This window comes from Pinus tabuliformis, chromosome 5_2, assembly GCF_031772625.1.
Source record: "Pinus tabuliformis cultivar Carrire ecotype Pingquan chromosome 5_2, CPIR1, whole genome shotgun sequence".
In the NCBI taxonomy this organism is placed as follows: domain Eukaryota; kingdom Viridiplantae; phylum Streptophyta; class Pinopsida; order Pinales; family Pinaceae; genus Pinus; species Pinus tabuliformis.
The window spans coordinates 296,491,629-296,510,346 of NC_142306.1; the positions used below are offsets into that span (position 1 = coordinate 296,491,629).

Genomic DNA, 18,718 nt, shown 5'->3' on the forward strand with positions numbered 1-18,718 from the left:
TGTGCAAGTCATAAAAGGGCCAATCAGAACACAAGTAGACACTAATGAGGTGGCACTTACTACAAATAATATGTCAACTGATCAACAATCAGACCCTCATGAGAAAATAATTGAGATTACAATCTAAAGAGAAATAGTTTAAATATAAAATCTCAGCACAAAACACCAACATTATAAGAATAGTTGACCTTGGAAGTCAAAAGAACAATACCACATGCAATACTCATCAAAGGGCCAATCAAAGCACAAGTAGAACTATCCAGTTTGGTGAGAAAAGGCTAGTTTGGTAGGGAACCAACCTTCTCCAGTTTTTTACCACAAGTGAAACCAATTTAGGCATAAAAAAGGTCAAACCAACCAGTTCCACAAGTTCAGGTCTAGTTCTGATAACATTGGTAGTGAACAAGACAAATATGATGCCACAATAGAAAGAGAAACACAAACAAACCATAAGTGCAACAATTTAAAACAAAGCAGTGTTTAGTCAATCTAAACCATTGGGAGAGCTTGTATGCCCATCAATCAATGCCAAGTCATTAATACAAAACTTGATATGTTATCTAATGAGAAACTTGGAATTAGAGGATATGGATGGATTAACGAAGGATCTCTCCTAACATCCAAGGCTAAAAAACTCCTAGAAGAGGGGGAAAATCTAGGGTTTGACTACACAAACTATCAAATGAGATTGACAACAGCAAGATATGATTGCTATGTTAATATGTTCTCCAGTAGGACTCCCCCTAATTTGAGAAATAACATGTGAAATTGACCTATACTAGAACTTTATTCTATGAAACATGGGAGTATGTAGAAATGATTCTCATTACTTTTGTAGTCCAACTGAATGCACAAATATGCATTTACCCTTATATTATTTGAATAACACAAAATTAGTAAAATACAAACTTATTTCAAGACCAAACACTAATGTATTCTAAAAATGGTTATAGTTTTATTTAGATAATAAGATTCTAGTAACCAATGATTTTATATGAATATAATCATTGACGAATAAATTAATGAAATACCTCTCACGACAACTTGGGCATTATCTGTAAATCACCTTGTACTAGAGCTGCAAAAAGCACAAACACTCAAAATAGAAGTGAAATGATTTTAATATCCACTAATGACCAAAATAGGTTAGTAGGGCTCGAACATATGCAAGTACCAATAATCCCCGAGGGTTAGCTCAATTGGTCAAGTTCCCGTCGCTAAAGCACCTCGCTAATGGGATGTCACAAGGTCAATTCTCCTCGACGCCCTCGAGATTAGGCTTTGCTAATAAGCTAGCAAGATTTGATCCCTTCAGATGGGTCTACCTGGATATTTCCACGAAAAAAATATGCAAGTAATAATAGATAATAAGAGTTTATAGGTCATTGTCTCCCTTCCAAGGAAAAAAAAGGTCATTGTCTCCCTAAAAGAAAAAAAGGAAATGGTAGCAACAAATAAAAGTGGGGTTAACCCAAGAGTGGGTAAACCCTCAACAATGGAATAAAGGACATCCGTAAAGAGAAAGGCAAAGATGATGCCACAACAGAAATAATAAGTCAATGAAAAAACAAGTGGAAAGTTGAAGAGAAAGTTGTGTTTAGTTAGTTTTAATTAGTGGTATAGCTTGTACGCCAACCAATTACTGCCAATTACTGCCAAGCCATCTGTTAGCCTTGGAGGCATTTGGCCCAAAAATGGACCCAAAACACTCCCAAAGTCTCCAAGGTTTGCTTAAAATCATGCCAAAGGATCCAAGTATGCCCCAAAAGTCTTCAAAATCCTCTTAAGGATCATTCAAAGTCAAAACCATCGCATGCCAAGAGCCCTTGGAAGGGTGGAAATACACTATCGGGAGGCAAAAACACTCCAAAACCATGAAAAAACCAAAATCGCAGGCTTAACAGTCCAAATGCACGACAGTCGTCCGATCTGGCCGATCAATGGTCCAGATCTGATCGGTGGATCGCATCGGCAGATCTAATCTGCACAGGTGGGTAGTGGCAATCGGCGTAAGACATCGCTGATCAATGATCGTCGATGATCGGATCAGCGGGTCGCAATCAACGAAGGTAAGTTGGCAATTATCGGCACAGACCAGGGGGAATGAGCGATTGTGATTGGTGATTAAATGTGGATCATCGATCGTGGGTGTAGATCAACAGCCCACATTACATCGCCAGATCGCTGTGGGCGGAAACCTTAAGGGGCGAGGCCTTTACATGTATATGTGCGCGATGCGATAAGACTCGGACCTGATGGGTTTCCGGAGTGAAATTATATATTATGTCAAGTCCGCCCAAGCCCATTTTCACGCATTTTTGTGTATTTTCGTTGTTTAAACGAAATACAAAGGGAGCTTGGGGCAGTGCGATAGCGATGAAACCCGGACCCCATGGGTTTCCGGAATGAATATATATATAGTTTTAAGTCCGCCAAGGCCGATTTTTCATGGTTTCCAGCGTTTTTTCACGTATTTCCAAATACAAAGGGAAGCAAGGGAACAGGTCGTGTGTGACTTGCGATAGTGACCCTAAGGGTGGACCCGATAGAACAAAAAGCCATGTTTAAGGACTTTTTAAAGTCCGAAAAAGAAGATATGGGCGGGCTTTTGTGCTCGAAGACCCTTTCCATTACCTAATAGAGGCCGGGAGACAGGGATAGAGGCCGGAAGGGGAATAGAAAGGGCCATAGCACGCGCAACTCACCCCAAACCGACAAAGTAGTCATGGAGCAGCACATCGCAACACAGAACGACACAGCCACAACAACAAATGATCATGGAGCATCAACAACACAGCGCAACACAGCACGACACAGCCACAACAAATGATCATGGAGCATCAACAGCACAACGCAACTCATCCATAACAACAGAATCAATTATGGGGCACCTTTGGCACGAGAGAGATCCCAGACAGCACAGAAAACCACCTGAAAGCGGTTACTCTTCTGTCAGAAGAAGAAACCTTCGAGTCCATGCTTGCCTAGAGGGCATCAAAGTTGTTGAAGAGACAGAGGGATAGATTGAGACCTCTCGAGCCTCAGAAGGCTCGAGAGCATTGTAATAAGGGTTCAACTTCTGGAGACTATTGAGACTTTTCTACTCAAGCTTCTCATCTGCATTCATTAGTAATACAAGCTTCTTTTGTTGTTATATGTTCAATGTCCATTTTTCTTATGTTAAAAGCTTGCACTTGGATAGTTTATTCATGTTTCTTTTTTATCTAATGCTAGATAACTGCCATCTTATCTCTGCGTTGATAAATTAGATTTGCAACATTCTTTACTGCCTATAGCTAGCCATTCATATGTGTTATTATATATGCATCTGCTAGTACAGTCAGTATTCTCATTTGTTGCCTGTAGCTAGCCATTCATATGTGTTTATATATATGCATTTGCCGGTATGCTCAGTATTCTCCATCCATTCATTGAATCTACAAACTATTGAGCATTAGTGGTCTAAAGCCTTGTAAGCTGAGGGTGTTCATGCATGTCTTGAGTAAAAACATAATTGAAATGGTTATCTGGCTTGATCCAAACCATCATTTATTCCAATAGTTCAGAGAACAATATTGAAGATTATATGTTACCAAGCATCTCTGAGCTGCAACCTAGAAAAGTTTCCTGGAGTGATAACATAATGGGCGTCATTGCCGGGGAGAGGAAACTGAAGCTCAGCTTCTCCGGGAAATGACACAGATCCAGCTTTGATGATAGACAAATTCTGGTCACATTTTTGGTTGTAATCATCTATCTAGCGACTCTACTGGAGGCCGAACCTCTTGGCGACTCCACATCATAGTTCTGGCTCAGTTTGTGAGGCATACTCTCAGAAGCTACAAGATGATCCAGTACCTGACCCTGAAAAGATCATCAAAGAAAGAAAGGTATTGCAGAAAGGAGCATCAGGTTCAGGTAAACCTAAACAATCTCCTATATTTCTTCAAGAAAGGCATGTAATAGAACAAATACATGTTGAGAGCATAGCATCTAATACTAGCAGTGAAGAAAAACTCTCAGAGATTCATAAAGCTCCTTATTCTTTAGGTTCTCCTTTTGTTGTAAGCCCAAAGGAAACCTCACCTCCTATCCATCATACTCCTTTAGTCTTATCAGTCACTCCTCATACCTCTATCATTTAGACTGCCAGTACTCTTTTAGCCACCACAGTTATGGCAGGTCCACAAGCACCTACCAAAATGGGAAGAATCATCGCTGCTAGGTATGGACCACTATTACTGCCCACTCTTTTGAATGCCATGCCTACAGGATAATATCAGAATTATATGCCTAAGTTCACTAGAACTGAAGGTGTTACAATTGAAGAACATCTTGAGTCATTCTATGGCTATGCTAATAACCTAGACATTAGTGAAGATGATGTCTATATGAGAGTCTTTGTCCAAAGCCTAGATGGGGAGGCTAGAAAATGGTTCTGAGAACTGACCCCAAGATCTATAGCAGATATTGAGGCTTTAGATGATGCATTTCTAAAGCATTGGGGGGATAAGAAGGATCTCCTTTACTACCACACTGAGTTTGGGAACTTAAAGAGGGAAAATGGTGAGCTGTTGTCTAATTTTAATTAGAGATTTAACCGCATGTATAGCAAGATACCAGCTGAAGTAAAACCCACCACTACCTCTGTTAGACTCATCTATGCTAATGCCTTTGATTCTAACTTCTGTTTACTATTAAGGGAGAGGCGATGTGCTTCTTTGGTTAATATGCAAGATGTAGCCCTGGAAGTAGAATCAAATATCATGGCTGCAGAAAAGCTCAAAGGTAATGCTGATAGAAGGAGACAGAGGGGTGAGTCTCCATCATCTTCAGATCCCAAGATCGATAAAATGGCCAAGATGATAGAGTCATTAGCCTCTGAAGTTTCCAAATTAAAGGTTGAGCAGCACTTTGGGAAAGGAAGGGTTCTTAATACCTTTTCTCCTCCAAATCCAAATCCATATAGAAGGGAAAATGACCAGTTGTGGATTTTGCAAAGAAGCAAAGATGCCAATGAAGACCAAAGGGTGAAGGCCCCTCTTCAAAATGTAGTCATGGAAGAAGAGCAGTTTGAAGAAGATGATGAGATCCATTGTATGGAAGACAAAGGCAGTGCCCCCTTTTTGACCAAAGCTGCCTATGAAAAGTCATTATTCAATGACCAGATCAGCCAAGAGTGGGACAGTGAAGCTGTTCTACAAACTGTAGATCAGCACAAATATAATCTGAGGTAAAAAATGAATAATGCCAAGGAGACTCCTGTTCATAAAGTTGTTGTCCCTGCAGAACAGCAAGCTAATAAGCAGAAGCAACCAGCAGTTGATCCTATCATCCTCAAAGCTCCAGCCATAGAGGTAAGAGGCCTTGACAAGTCCCCATCTTCTTTCAGTTTTCAATCAGAAATTTAGAATCTAAGAATACCTATGCCTCTGATTGAACCAATGAAGAATGAGTCCTTCAAGAAATCTATCATCGAGGCTCTTGAGCCTAATGCCATCCAAGCTTCCACTGACTATGTAAATCTGCAAGATGACTAACCAATTGTTATTCTCAACCCAATGATTGAAAATTGTGAAGACAACTCCCCATCATTTTATGTCTCTCTGACAATTCATGATAAAATCCTTCATAAGTGCCTTCTGGACACTGGAGCCAACCATAATCCAATGCCCAAGGTTGTCATGGATAAGCTCGATCTTGACATTACCAAGCCTTATCAGTTGACCTCTACGCAGCTTAAAAAACAAGTTTGCCAGATCACAGAGGAAGAAGGCCCACAGATTTGGGACATGTTCTTTGATGGGGCTTGCTCTAAGGATGCTGCAGGAATAGGTGAAGTCCTTGTGTCCCCCACACAAGAATGCATTGATTCATCTTTTTTATTAACTTTTCAGGTCACAAATTGCACAACAAAGTATAAAGCAAACCTTATTATTCAACAGGTGTACAAAACCTTCCAAGCAAAACATCCAAGGCTGAAAGCATACATAAATGAGATGAAATATAGACCATCTCTGCCTAATAATGTCAAGTGCTGGAAATTTTTTGAAGTAGATGATCAAATCAATAGGCTTTTGCAAGTCTTTAATGATTTTTCTGATATACACATTGATCAAGAGAAATAAACCTTTGATAGAAAGTTTAAAAGGGTCAATTTTCAGTTTGGTGACTGTTTTCTCAAAAGGGATACATTAAAGGAAGGAGGAGATGTTTTTGATGGCCCTGCCAATGGGCTGTTATTCAAACTTTATTTCATTTAAGGCTTTTAAGCCTTGGTATTGTAAATATGTTGTTTTCAAGTTTTATTTCATGCTAAATAGACTCCATGCCCAATGCAACACTAGGAGGAAGATTTAATCTTGTTTTTTACAAGAAAGGCATTGTTCTATAATTCTTGAAACCTCACAGGGAGGATTTCATCCCCAGAAGGAGCCAGTGTTAGCCTTGGAGGCGTTTGGCCCAAAAATGTACCTAAAACACTCCCAAAGTCTCCAAGGTTTGCTTAAAATCATGCCAAAGGATCCAAGTATGCCCCAAAAGTCTTCAAAATCCTCTTAAGGATCATTCAAAGTCAAAACCATCGCATGTCAAGAGCCCTTGGAAGGGCAGAAATACACTATCGGGAGGCAAAAACACTCCAAAACCATGAAAAAAACCAAAATCGCAGGCTTAACAGTCCAAATGCACGACATCCGTCTGATCTGGCCGATCAACGGTCTAGATCTGATCGACACAAGTGGGCAGTGGAAATTGGTGTAAGACACTGCTAATCAGCGATCGCTGATGATCGGATCAGCGGGTTGCAATTGGCAGAGGCGAGTCAGCGGTTATCGACACAGACCAGGGGGAATGAGCGATTGCGATTGATGATTAAACGTGGACCGTCGATCACGTGCGCAGATCGACGACCCACATTATATTGCCAGATCGCTATCAGCGGAAACCTTAAGGGGCGGGGCCTTTACATGTATACGTGCGCAATGCGATAAGACCCGGACCCGATGGGTTTCCGGAGTGAAATTATATATTATTTCAAGTTCGCCCAAGCCCATTTTCAATGCATTTTTGTGTATTTTCGTTATTTAAACAAAATACAAAGGAAGCCTGGGGAAAAACAATAGTGATGAAACCCAGACCCGATGGGTTTCTGGAATGAAAATATATATAGTTTCAAGTCCGCCAAGGCCGATTTTTCATGGTTCCCGGCATTTTTTCATGTATTTCCAAATACAAAGGGAAGCAAGGGAACAGGCCGTGTGTGACTTGTGATAGCAACCCTAAGGGCGGACCTGATAGAACAAAAAGCCATGTTTAAGGAATTTTTAAAGTCCGAAGAAGCAAAGATGGGCGGGCTTTTACTGCGTGCAACGTTTTTTGTGTGAAAAAAAGGAAAACAATATTTATAAACGTTTAAGGGATTACACAGGCCCGAAGACCCTTTCCATTATCTAACAGGGGTCAAGAGATAGGGACAGAGGCCGGAAGGGGAATAGAAAGGGCCACAGCACGCGCAGCTCACCCCAAACCGACAAAGCAGTCATGGAGCAGCACATCGCAACACAGCACGGCACAGCCACAACAACAAATGATCATGGAGCATCAACAACACAACGCAACTCATCCATAACAACAGAATCAATTATGGGGCATCTTTGGCATGAGAGAGCTCCCAAACAGCGCAACAAACCACCCGAAAGCGGTTACTCTTCTGTCAGAAGAAGAAACCTCTGAGCCCATGTTTGCCTACAGGGCATCAAAGTTGTTGAAGAGACAGAGGGATAGATTGAGATCTCTCGAGCCTCAGAAGGCTCAAGAGCATTGTAAAGAGCTATAAATATCTGAAAGTAATATATAATAAGGGTTCAACTTCTGGAGACTATTGAGACTTTGCTACTCAAGCTTCCCATCTGCATTCATTAGTAATACAAGCTTCTTTTGTTGTTATATGTTCAATGTCCATTTCTCTTATGTTTTAAGCTTTCACTTGGATAGTTTATTCATGTTTCTTATGTATCTAATGCTAGATAACTGTCATCTTATCTCTGCGTTGATAAATTAGATTTGCAAGCTTCTTTACTGCCTGTAGCTAGCCATTCATATGTGTTATTATATATGCATCTGCCAGTACAGTCAATATTCTCATTTGCTGCCTATAGCTAGCCATTCATATGTGTTTATATATATGCATCTACCGGTATGGTCAGTATTCTCCATCCATTCATTGAATCTACAAACTATTGAGCATTAGTGGTCTAAAGCCTTGTAAGCTGAGGGTGTTCATGCATGTCTTGAGTAAAAGCATAGTTGAAATGGTTATTTGGATTGATCCAAACCATCATTTATTCCAATGGTTCAGAGAACAATATTGAATATTATATGTTACCAAGCATCTCGGAGCTGCAACCTAGGAGAGTTTCCTGGAGTGATAACACCATAAATACAAAGCTTAATGTATCATCTTGAGAGTGTCTTGTAATGAGGATATGCATAGAAGTTCTCCTAACATCAAATGAGATTAACAACAACATGATATGATTAGTATTACTATGTTGATCTACCAAAGAAGCCAATGGGACTCCCCCTTGTTCGAGTAATATAGTATGCTATTGACCTATACCAGAACATTACTCTATGAAACATGGGACTATGGGAATGGATTTCCATTATTGTTTCAGTCCAATTGAATGCACAAATATGCATTAACCTTTAATTTCTTTGAAAAACACAATATTAGTATAAAAAAAATCTCCATATCAGGATCCCATACTAATGCATACTAACAATGGCTATTGTTTAGCAAGACAGAAAGATCTCAGTAATCAATGATTTTATATGAATGCTTGAATTTTAACATTGTGGTGAGTAAATGTATGAAATGCCTCTCACCACAACCTGAACATGATCTTCAATCATCCTAATGATACAATGAAACCCCTGCTTATAAGAAAAGTGTACTTATCATGCTCATTTCATCTACAATCAACTATTAATGTTTAAATCCATGAGATCTACATATATATTATTACCAAATGATTTCATTGAATAAATGAGCACACTACCTACTTAGAGTTTTGAATTCCTGGTGACTATGCCATCAAAACATATCTCTTAACTATTGTACAACATATGCCTTTGTCTCGGAGAACTAACCTCAACCAAAAAGAAGGCCACCATCCCACTCTGTCACTCCTCTACTTTCACGCATATGATAAAAAACCAAAGAATCTTGCCCAATTCCTGTTGTGAAGACCCAATCAATCACAAAGTTGTTTTTGAGTGTAGATACGCATTTATATAGGTGGATCAAATTGTAAATGCAAGCAAATGCCTAAAATCTGGGCTGAATTCAACCATAGCCTCAATTCCTAGGAATGGTAGAGGGAAAAATAGCCCCCAACCAATGCCATTCCTTGAAATTAGGGGCGATTAGAAGCAAATCTCACCTGCAAAGAATATTTTCAAGGCAAATCAAGGCTTGGAATGAAATTTGGAGAGGCAAAATCGTGTTTTATAGGGCATATTTTTCATAATTTTGGTGGCTAAAATACAATATTTATTTATTTTTTAAATAATTTTGGGTGAACTATAGAAAACATGTGTAGTATAAAAACTTCACCTCTCCCAATTATAAAACGCCTTAAATTTTGCCCATCGGCTAATATTTGCACCTAAAATTTCTAATGCTAAAGGGAAAGCGGTTAAATGGAGATTTGTGCCCTTAAATCAAGGCTTTTAATTGTGAGATGTTGTTGGAATATTCACCAATAATAAGAGGGGGGTGAATCAGTATCGGGCACTTTTTAACAATTTTAATCATATTATGTAAACATCAACAATTAACAACACCATTCAACAATGCATATCATCACACACAGTACACAAGAAATTTTTACATAGAAACCCAAATGGGAGAAAACCATAGAATTCTTCTTAATATATATTTTAAATATTATAAAAACATGAAGTAAAAACTTCTAAAATTCTCCAGCGTCGACTAGAAGGAAGCACCAACCCCTTGGTTTTATTAGCTCCAATTGAAAGGATGCACCAACACCCTGCAAGATCCAACTTGCCCTATCACCACCCTGCCACCTTGAAATATTTTCAATTGCACCAACTAGAGGGAAACTTCAATCTCCTCCTTGCACCACCCTGCCACCTTTAATATATATAATTGAATAATATAGATCACATTAAATATGTTGCTTGGCCACTACACTTGATCACTACTCTACACATCCAATATTACAATCAATGTCCAACCATTGTTGTCAATAAACTTGGTATCATCGTTGTCAATACCACACATATTTTCATTGTACTACCTCTAATTTTGTTCAATTGTAAAGTATTGGAACATTGTCATAAAACTATCATAGTCCTATTGTCAAACATTGGTTCTGCTGTAACTCATTGGTTCTATTGTAACTAAAAGTTGTTCATGCTCTACTCAACAAATTCATCAATTCTATCAATCAAATTCCCTTCTCAAAACCTAATTTTTCTAAGTATCCAAAACCTCTATAACTTTCTCATCTATCCTCAACACATGCAAAATAGATTATGACCATAAAATCTCTGAGGCCATAAACATTCACCTCCAAGCTCTCCACCTCCCAGCTTTGATCATTGCACTTTTTTCATATTCCAATTTGGGAAAATATTGATTCCAAGAACTCACATCATATAATAAATTAATGAATCTACATAAAACCCTTTTCAAGCCACATTCTACAAAATGACTATTGTGTGCCAATGGTGTGAAAACCTAAACTTCTTCATAAGAAAATGAATTTGACCTTATAGTTGTTGGATGGTCAAACTTATGACCTCAGCTCCACATTTTAATATCAATTTCTTTATATGATGTTTCTTGAAATTTTGTGCCTCAGATTTATGTTTATTATTGAACTATTAAGTGAGACTCCAAAAACAACTGGGGCATAGTCCCAATATCTAACCAGTCAACTTTTAAATTGTGTACATCAGAAAACAATAACTCCTTCGAGTCTTCCAACTAATCATAGCACTACAGAGATCAGTTAGCAATGACATGTATTTAAATTGACCATCACAAGGGTCGATCTATCCACATGACTTGACCAATCTACGTATGTGTCAATTGAGTGCCACTTGACGTTGTCCACTATGATGTGGTCAACTTGATGTGTTAATACAAGGAAACAATGAAGCTCTTTGATGTCTATTATATTCTAACAAATGCTTGGAATTACAATATAGCCAAGGTTTCTCCTTCTTCCAAACCTTCACCAAACTTCCACATAGTTATTGGACAGGACTAGGCTTTTGATTTACAACTCATCACAATTTGGACCTTTGTCCTCACGATGGATATTGGTATAGACTCAAAACGTTGACATTCAAAAATGACTATTGTGGAATTTCCAGCATCTTAGATTCAAAGTCAACCCCACAGAAATTTGCAAACCCTAATAAGTTGGTAAATAATTTTGTCAAGAACATGAAAAATGGAATGTCATCACCCCTGGTTACAAGCCAATAGAAACAACGTCTCTTCGAATTTGTTGATCCCAATGAATTATATGTCGGTAAATACATTCCACTGGATACATAAGAGAGATTCCCAATTACGAGTTCAGACTTAACCATCAAAGCACTAGGTTGAAACTGTGATATACAAAATTGCTCAGCTGTATTAGAAATCATGCACTTTCGACCTCAAAATCAAAATGATATTCTACTCATTTTATTCCAATGCAATCTATGAATGATCCATACCAAAGGCCTCATTATTAAGTGCATTGATTCGAAGAGCTCAATGAATCATATGTCAATAAATACATTCCAATGGATACATAAGAGAGATTCTCAATTATGATTTCAAACTTAACCATCAAAGCACTAGGTTGAAACTGTGATATACAAAATTGCTCAGCCATATTAGATACCATGCACTTTCGACCTCAAAATCAAAATGATATTCTACTCATTTTATTCCAATGCAATCTATCAATGATCCATACCAAAGGCCTCACTATGAATACATGCATTACACCTCAGATTGATCGCACATAACTCACGCCATACATGGTTATGCATATTATATTATTCAAAATTTTAATTGCACAACCAAGTTTACAAATTGTAGCCTTTCACCCGAGGTTCTTCTAGAACATAGACTTCACTACTTCAAATTGCCTCAAAAAGGCATGTGATTTTCCTCAGAACATGCCTCAGAAACCTTTGCGATTTTCTACCTCAAAAACCTTTGTGATTTTCCTTAAAACAGACCTTAAAAACATATGCAATTTTCCTCAGAACAAGCCTCAGAAACCTCTATGATTTTCCTCAGAACAAGCCTCAGAAACCTCTGCAATTTCTACGATTTTCCTCAGATGGATAGCCTAATCACCGAGCCAAAAATAAAAACAAGAGACAAAAACCCTATAACAAAACAACTTGGCCCCTTCTACAAACCTTCTTTTGCTGACCCTAGCCTCAAAATTTCATAGAAATGACACAAGAAACGATGCCTCCAAATGAAATATGTGTGCCTCCTTTTATAGTTGTCAAGGAGGGACAAGAGGGGGGCTGACCTGCCCCCTTTTAAAAAAAAACACCCATAATATTTGGGCTGACCTCATGCATTTAATAAAGTTTATTTTATAAAATTGAATTCCCCATTTTAGGACCAACCTATCCATGCAATATTGCAATTCAATTTTATATTAATTTTTGGGACCAAAGTATAGTTCTTATTTGACCATGTATTTGGTGCACTTTGATCAACTTTAGGAGAGCATATATCTTCAACCGTGAAGAACCATGTGATGTGCCACCGAAAATTAGAACCAACATGATAAGTACTATCAGCCTAAGATTGTCTTCTTGCAAATTTATTGTTATTTCTATTTATTTACCTCATCAAGTGTGGGGCACCTTGATCACACCTCTAGGGATTCTAAGATTTGAACTTCTTGTCCATTTGAACTTCAAATTATTGTAATTTCTTTACGTATATTAAAGAATTCATGTCAAGACTTTTCTTGTTTCCTTCACCAATTCCAAGGAGGATCAAGTCTTTATGTTGATTACTAATGGTTGTCTTTAACAACAATGACAATACCATTCAATAGATGTGTCCCCAATCTTGTAAAGTAGTGAATTCAAGGTGTGGCTTTGTTAAAACTAGCATAACCATATAAAATACATGGCTCATAAAATTTGATATGCATCAATCCATAGTAGGCATCAAGACACTTACCTCATGATACATTTCACATTGCCATGATTAAAAAATCATAAAAACAGGTAAACTACAACTTTATTATTATTATTATTATTATAAGAAGAAGAAGAATGAATATATGATTTAAACATATATACATTTAAAAACACACGTAAGGAGAAAAACATGGTAAAGTAACAATAAACAATAAGCTTTCATTGCCATAAATAAAAATTGAATGGAAACCTTCAAACTTGTGGACATGACAATTTTTAAATTAAAATTGAAAAGAAAAATGACATATCTTGAGATAAATCTCAACCCTCTATCCTTGATCATTATTGCTTAAAATATTCCATGGATATTAAATCCCTACCATCCACTTAATAATTATTGATAATTAAATTAAAATTACGGAAGCCCTATTCCAAAAAGACATGCCTACTGATGTAAACATTATCAATTAGTCCATGACATTTAAGCATCTTCTTGATATTAAAAAAACATGCATGCTCATCTTGAAAAAGAGAGATATATTTATTGACTTTTATAATTAATAATAAACTATATTCATAATTTACCAAAAATGTAATGAACCATCTTTCTCTCTAAATGATCTTATAAATGCATTGCATTATTACCATTTCTTATGAACCAAATATGTCCACAACCATTAATTAAGAAATACCAATTTCTTATGTATCAATTTGATATTTATATTTTATAAAAACACCAAATTTACACACCAAAACATTTGAACTAAGATGCACACCTTTCTTTTGACCCTTACAATTGACATTTACAAATGATTACACTTACTATAATTTGCATATTTGTAATTATAATTTGACCCATCAACACATGAAATAAATCATATCAAAATAAAATAAATCATATCAAAATAAATTGTAGCATGTGACAATACAAGCCTTTTAGGCACAAAGACCATCCACAATTTCTTATTGTTCACTTAGATATGCCTTTTTAAAGTTTATACAACTCCATTGTTAGGACTTCTTGAACGGTTCCAATATTCGGTAACAAGTGATTTAAATAGTGAGAAAGGTTGCTCAAGCAAAAATGTAGGTGATCCAAACTCCTTAACTTGCCCTGCAAAACACATTTATATTAGAAGAATCATCTTTGAGGCCATGCCACATAGTTAAAATACTTCATTAGATATTTCACAATAAATAAGTACAAGATTAGATGTTTAAGTTGATCAAATATCATTTCTAAGTATTGTTTGAAATTAAAACTAGATGAGACTTATGATTTTAAAAACTTGGTTAAATTAATAATTTAAAAAAAATGAATAATCTATTTTGGTTGAAGATTTTTATATTTTGATTTTGAATAATGATATTTAAGGTTCACATGCATGTCATACATTTTCTGGTGGATGCAATGTACACTATGAAAATTAAATGTAGTCTTTATTATGTTCTCTATTGGTGTTAGAATGCTTAATTCCAAGGGAGAGAAAAAGTAAAAGGAAAACATTTTCATAAGAGAATAATAAAAGGGAACTAAGTATTGTTTGAGCTAATGTGATCATGTGATCTACAAGAAAATAAGAAACTCAAGATAATATTAACCATGATTCATGATTGATTTTTATATAGGGTTTGCAAAGTTTTCAAAAACTAACATTAAAAATATGAACATTATTTTAATCTATGTGGAAAATTATGTGGAAGATTATAGATTGATGAATTTAAAAATTTACAATTTTGAATATGTAGATTTTATTTTAGTAAAATGGAATCTTAATAAATTAATATGTTTTTCTAATTAATAAACTATAACAATGTAGTTAACAACAAATTTGTTATTCTAATAACAAAATTGTTAAAAACTACTAATTAATGAAGCATGGAAGACAAAAGCACTATAATATGACTCATAACTATGAATTTTCAGTCAAAGAAGAGGATTACAAGTGTAAGTTTGGTGGGTTTGAGATTGCTCAATATTGAAGGTATTCATAAATATACAAAACTTGTAATTAGTAAGTTATTTGGTGAATTACTTTTATTTTTATGCTATCATTGAGGAATAATTTTTACAAACAAAAACAAGCATCATGGACATAGTGGTTCTCTAGAAGTATAGTCATGGATATTCCTTTAGTCATATATGACTAGCTTGAAACACACTTTTCATCAAATGGTTTGTAATTTCATCTCTTATTTCATACCCATGGTAATGTAATTGGGAAGTTGTACTTCCTTTACTAGCAAACAACTTCCTACTACAATGTCATCATTAATGCTTTTTTAGGTATTTTCTTCAAAGGGAAAAGGATAATTGAAAGGAGATTCTAATATAATAGTGAAATTTATAATTTTTCATGTAATCTTAATTCATCCCAACGACGTTGTACATACACATATGTATCTAGTGAACTTACATAATATTACAAAACCTTTTAAAGGAGTTTCGCTTAATTTTAGAATCATATTCACCTTATTTTTCCTTATATCCCCTTTCCTAGCCCTTTATGGCCACCTTTAGAGCCCCTATGTTCCTTGTGACCTCAATATGTACTTATACAACCATTTTACATATCGTGTGGCTTTTCACAATGTCCAAATAATATTGATCCCTTGATCAACATTAATCCCAATTTCTAGATTTGGCCCCATGATATTTCTTTATCTACAATATTCACATCTCCCATTATCACCACATACATAAAGTGTGGTTATTGATGATGATGCATGCACCCTACTTTAAAAAAGGATCATTTTTTACTCCTTTTTCGTTCAAGGTCAAAATATTTCCATTGTTGAAATCAGACATGGTGATGTCAAAGTTATGGTTTGACAATTATAAATGTTGATTCATGGAGCTTTTCCCCTAGTTTATTCCCCAATTAAAATTAAGATGTAGAAGCTCTATCCAATTAAAATTGGATTGTAGTTGAACATATGACCTAACATCCATGGTTTAAGGACTTTCCTTTGGTGAATATTTATTTTAGTTGCCCCTTTCCATAAACAATCCACATTATTTACTTGTCTATATCAAAACCCTATTATATTGTCTCCTCATGGGTGGTGCTCCAACCATTTTATTGCTTCTCTTCTGATGAAAAACTAGAGATACAATTGTTCATTCACCTACTCACCAACCCCTTAACCTAGATGGATTTGAGATGGGTGATTAGTATAGTATCCTGTGACTTCATCTTCTTTTAGAATGAAACTACATTTACAATGTTGGAATGTACATAGGTTAATGATTCCTAATCACAAGTAGTTTGTACAAGGTGTTTAATGACACTTCCATCTAGATGTGGCTTTCTTACAAGAAGTCAAATAAGATGGATTTACGCTTTGAAATAAGATGAGTTATTGCTATCATGGTCCATTTTGAGATTTAGATCATTAATAGTGAAGCGGAGGGTCAAGCTCAATGGTTAGTGGTACAGAGAAGTAGGCTTGGAGTAGGTGTAAATACTCTTTGCACATTTTTAACCCCAGTTAGAAACAAAAGGGATTTGACTATTGTGGTTTATTCACGTAGATTGATTTGCCAAGTTAAGAATAGAGTTCTAGGATGGTTGGCTCACTTCTATGGTCTTTGGGAAGATATGACATTTTTGGGTAGGCTTCATCTTGTGGAATTGCTTATGGATGTAGTAGTTTAGATGATTTTCTAATTTAGAATATAGTTTCTTTGAGACGCTTGGTTGATTCAACCCCTCATCTCTATTTGAGTTGAATGTGTCCCATGTGGAGTTAAAGAATTTCCAAATCCCCATGTAAAGAGACTCGAACCTTTATCCTAGGCCAATGGGTGGTTGGGGGTGGATTTTGTGGTGGGAGGTTTCCATGTTCTACATGGTTAAGCTTATGTAAGGTTGGGAGAAGATGATAGCACAAAAGTGAAAAAATGAGTTTTTGATGGCTTGGCAACGGCTTGTGGAGGTTCACATATTCTTGAGGAGGATTTTCATAATGTGGCTCTTTAAGATGAGGCTACAAAGTTGGAGAATAATTTTCATAAAAGAGGAAAATATTGCCTTGGGTGATTGAATTCAATCATGTCTCTAATGGATTCAAGACGGGGGTGAGGCGTCCAAATTATGTTTTGACTTCTTGAAAATAAAGGTGGTTGTAGTTAGAGTTCTTAGATTATGTTTGGTTGGTGGTTCTCTTGTTAAAGATCCCATTGATATTAGAGGTATGTTTAGAAATTCTAAAATGATTTTTTCTCCTTATACTAGAATGGATGGGATGGTAGTTTCTAGAGAATCATGTCACAAAGTGGTCCCCCATAAGGATTCTAGTAGTGATCAAGATAGGTTCGACATCGACTTTTTGAAAGAGGAGCTACATGTTGTATTGTATTCCATGCAGAATGACAAGTATTTAGGCATGGGTGGTCTTCCTTATGAATTTTAGAAGGCCATGCAGGATGATGCAGTGAGAAGTGGTGGACTTTTGGATACCCCTGATAAGAGGACTGGCACGCATGGGTTTTATTCCAACTCTTCTTCTAGGATACATCATCGTCATCACCACCAACATCATAGGAGGAACAAGTATTTTCTAGAGGAGTTCAAGAAATCCAAGTGTCCTACTTTTGATGGGGAAATGAAGCCCCTTATAAGAAGTTTAATGCAACTAAGAAAGGACATATGTCTCATCTTAGAGAGCAGCAGAAAAAAGGCAATGGCAGGGAATCGTTGAAGTGTTGGATTTGTGGTAAAGACCATCACAATAAGGATTTCCCGTTGTACCAGGGTGGCGGGCCACAGATCTACAATTCTTAAGAGGCGCAAGCAATTGAGGATATTGGTCAAAGCATTCTTCGAAGCTATGCAACACTTGATAATAGGAAGGAAGACCATTAGGCATCTATTATTGAGATTGAAGGTATGCTTCATGATCAAGTTTCCATTTTGATTGATCCTGGATCTAATTATAGCTATGTTAGTCCTAACCTGGTGGATCGGTGTCGTTGAATAAAGAAGTGCATGTAGAATCTTGGTTAGTGCAGTTGGCTACAAGGACCAAGAGAAGAGTTCATCATTGCGTGAAATATTGTGCATTTGAGCATAATGGTATGCCTATGACAACACATCTAAATGTGCTTCTTTTGGGTTCATATAACATGCTTTTGGGCATGGATTGACTATTTATTCACAAGGCCAAGGTTGATTGTTATGACAAGGCCATTGAGTGCCTGGATGATGATGGAGAAAAGAGAATCTTGCAGAGAAAGAAGAAGCCTATGTCAATGAGAATGGTTACAGTTATGCAAGCTAAGTGAAACTACAAGAAAGGGTGTGTATTCTTTTCAGTTCATGTTTCTAATGACAAAGGGAAGGATGTTGAGGATGATGAAGTCTTGAGGAAGTATCTTTTCTTACAACAATTTCATGATGTGTTTGCTACAGATATTATAGAGGTAAATCCTCATAGAGAAGAGGATTTCTCTATTGAGTTGGTATCAAGAGCAACACTAGCATCTAAGGCATTATACAGGATGAGC

The 18,718-nt window shown here is 36.5% G+C and overlaps 1 protein-coding gene across 1 annotated transcript in view; it reads right to left on the reverse strand.

Annotated features, from left to right (window-relative positions):
- Positions 1-14,080: 14,080 nt before the first annotated feature.
- The window catches only part of LOC149158726 (putative ABC transporter C family member 15), a 399,865-nt gene continuing 395,227 nt past the window's right edge, over positions 14,081-18,718 (reverse strand). The window contains exon 13 of the mRNA XM_089436293.1: positions 14,081-14,323. Within this exon, the coding sequence (XP_089292419.1) occupies positions 14,205-14,323 (119 nt within the window). The 3' untranslated portion in view covers positions 14,081-14,204. The remainder of the gene's footprint in view (positions 14,324-18,718) is intronic.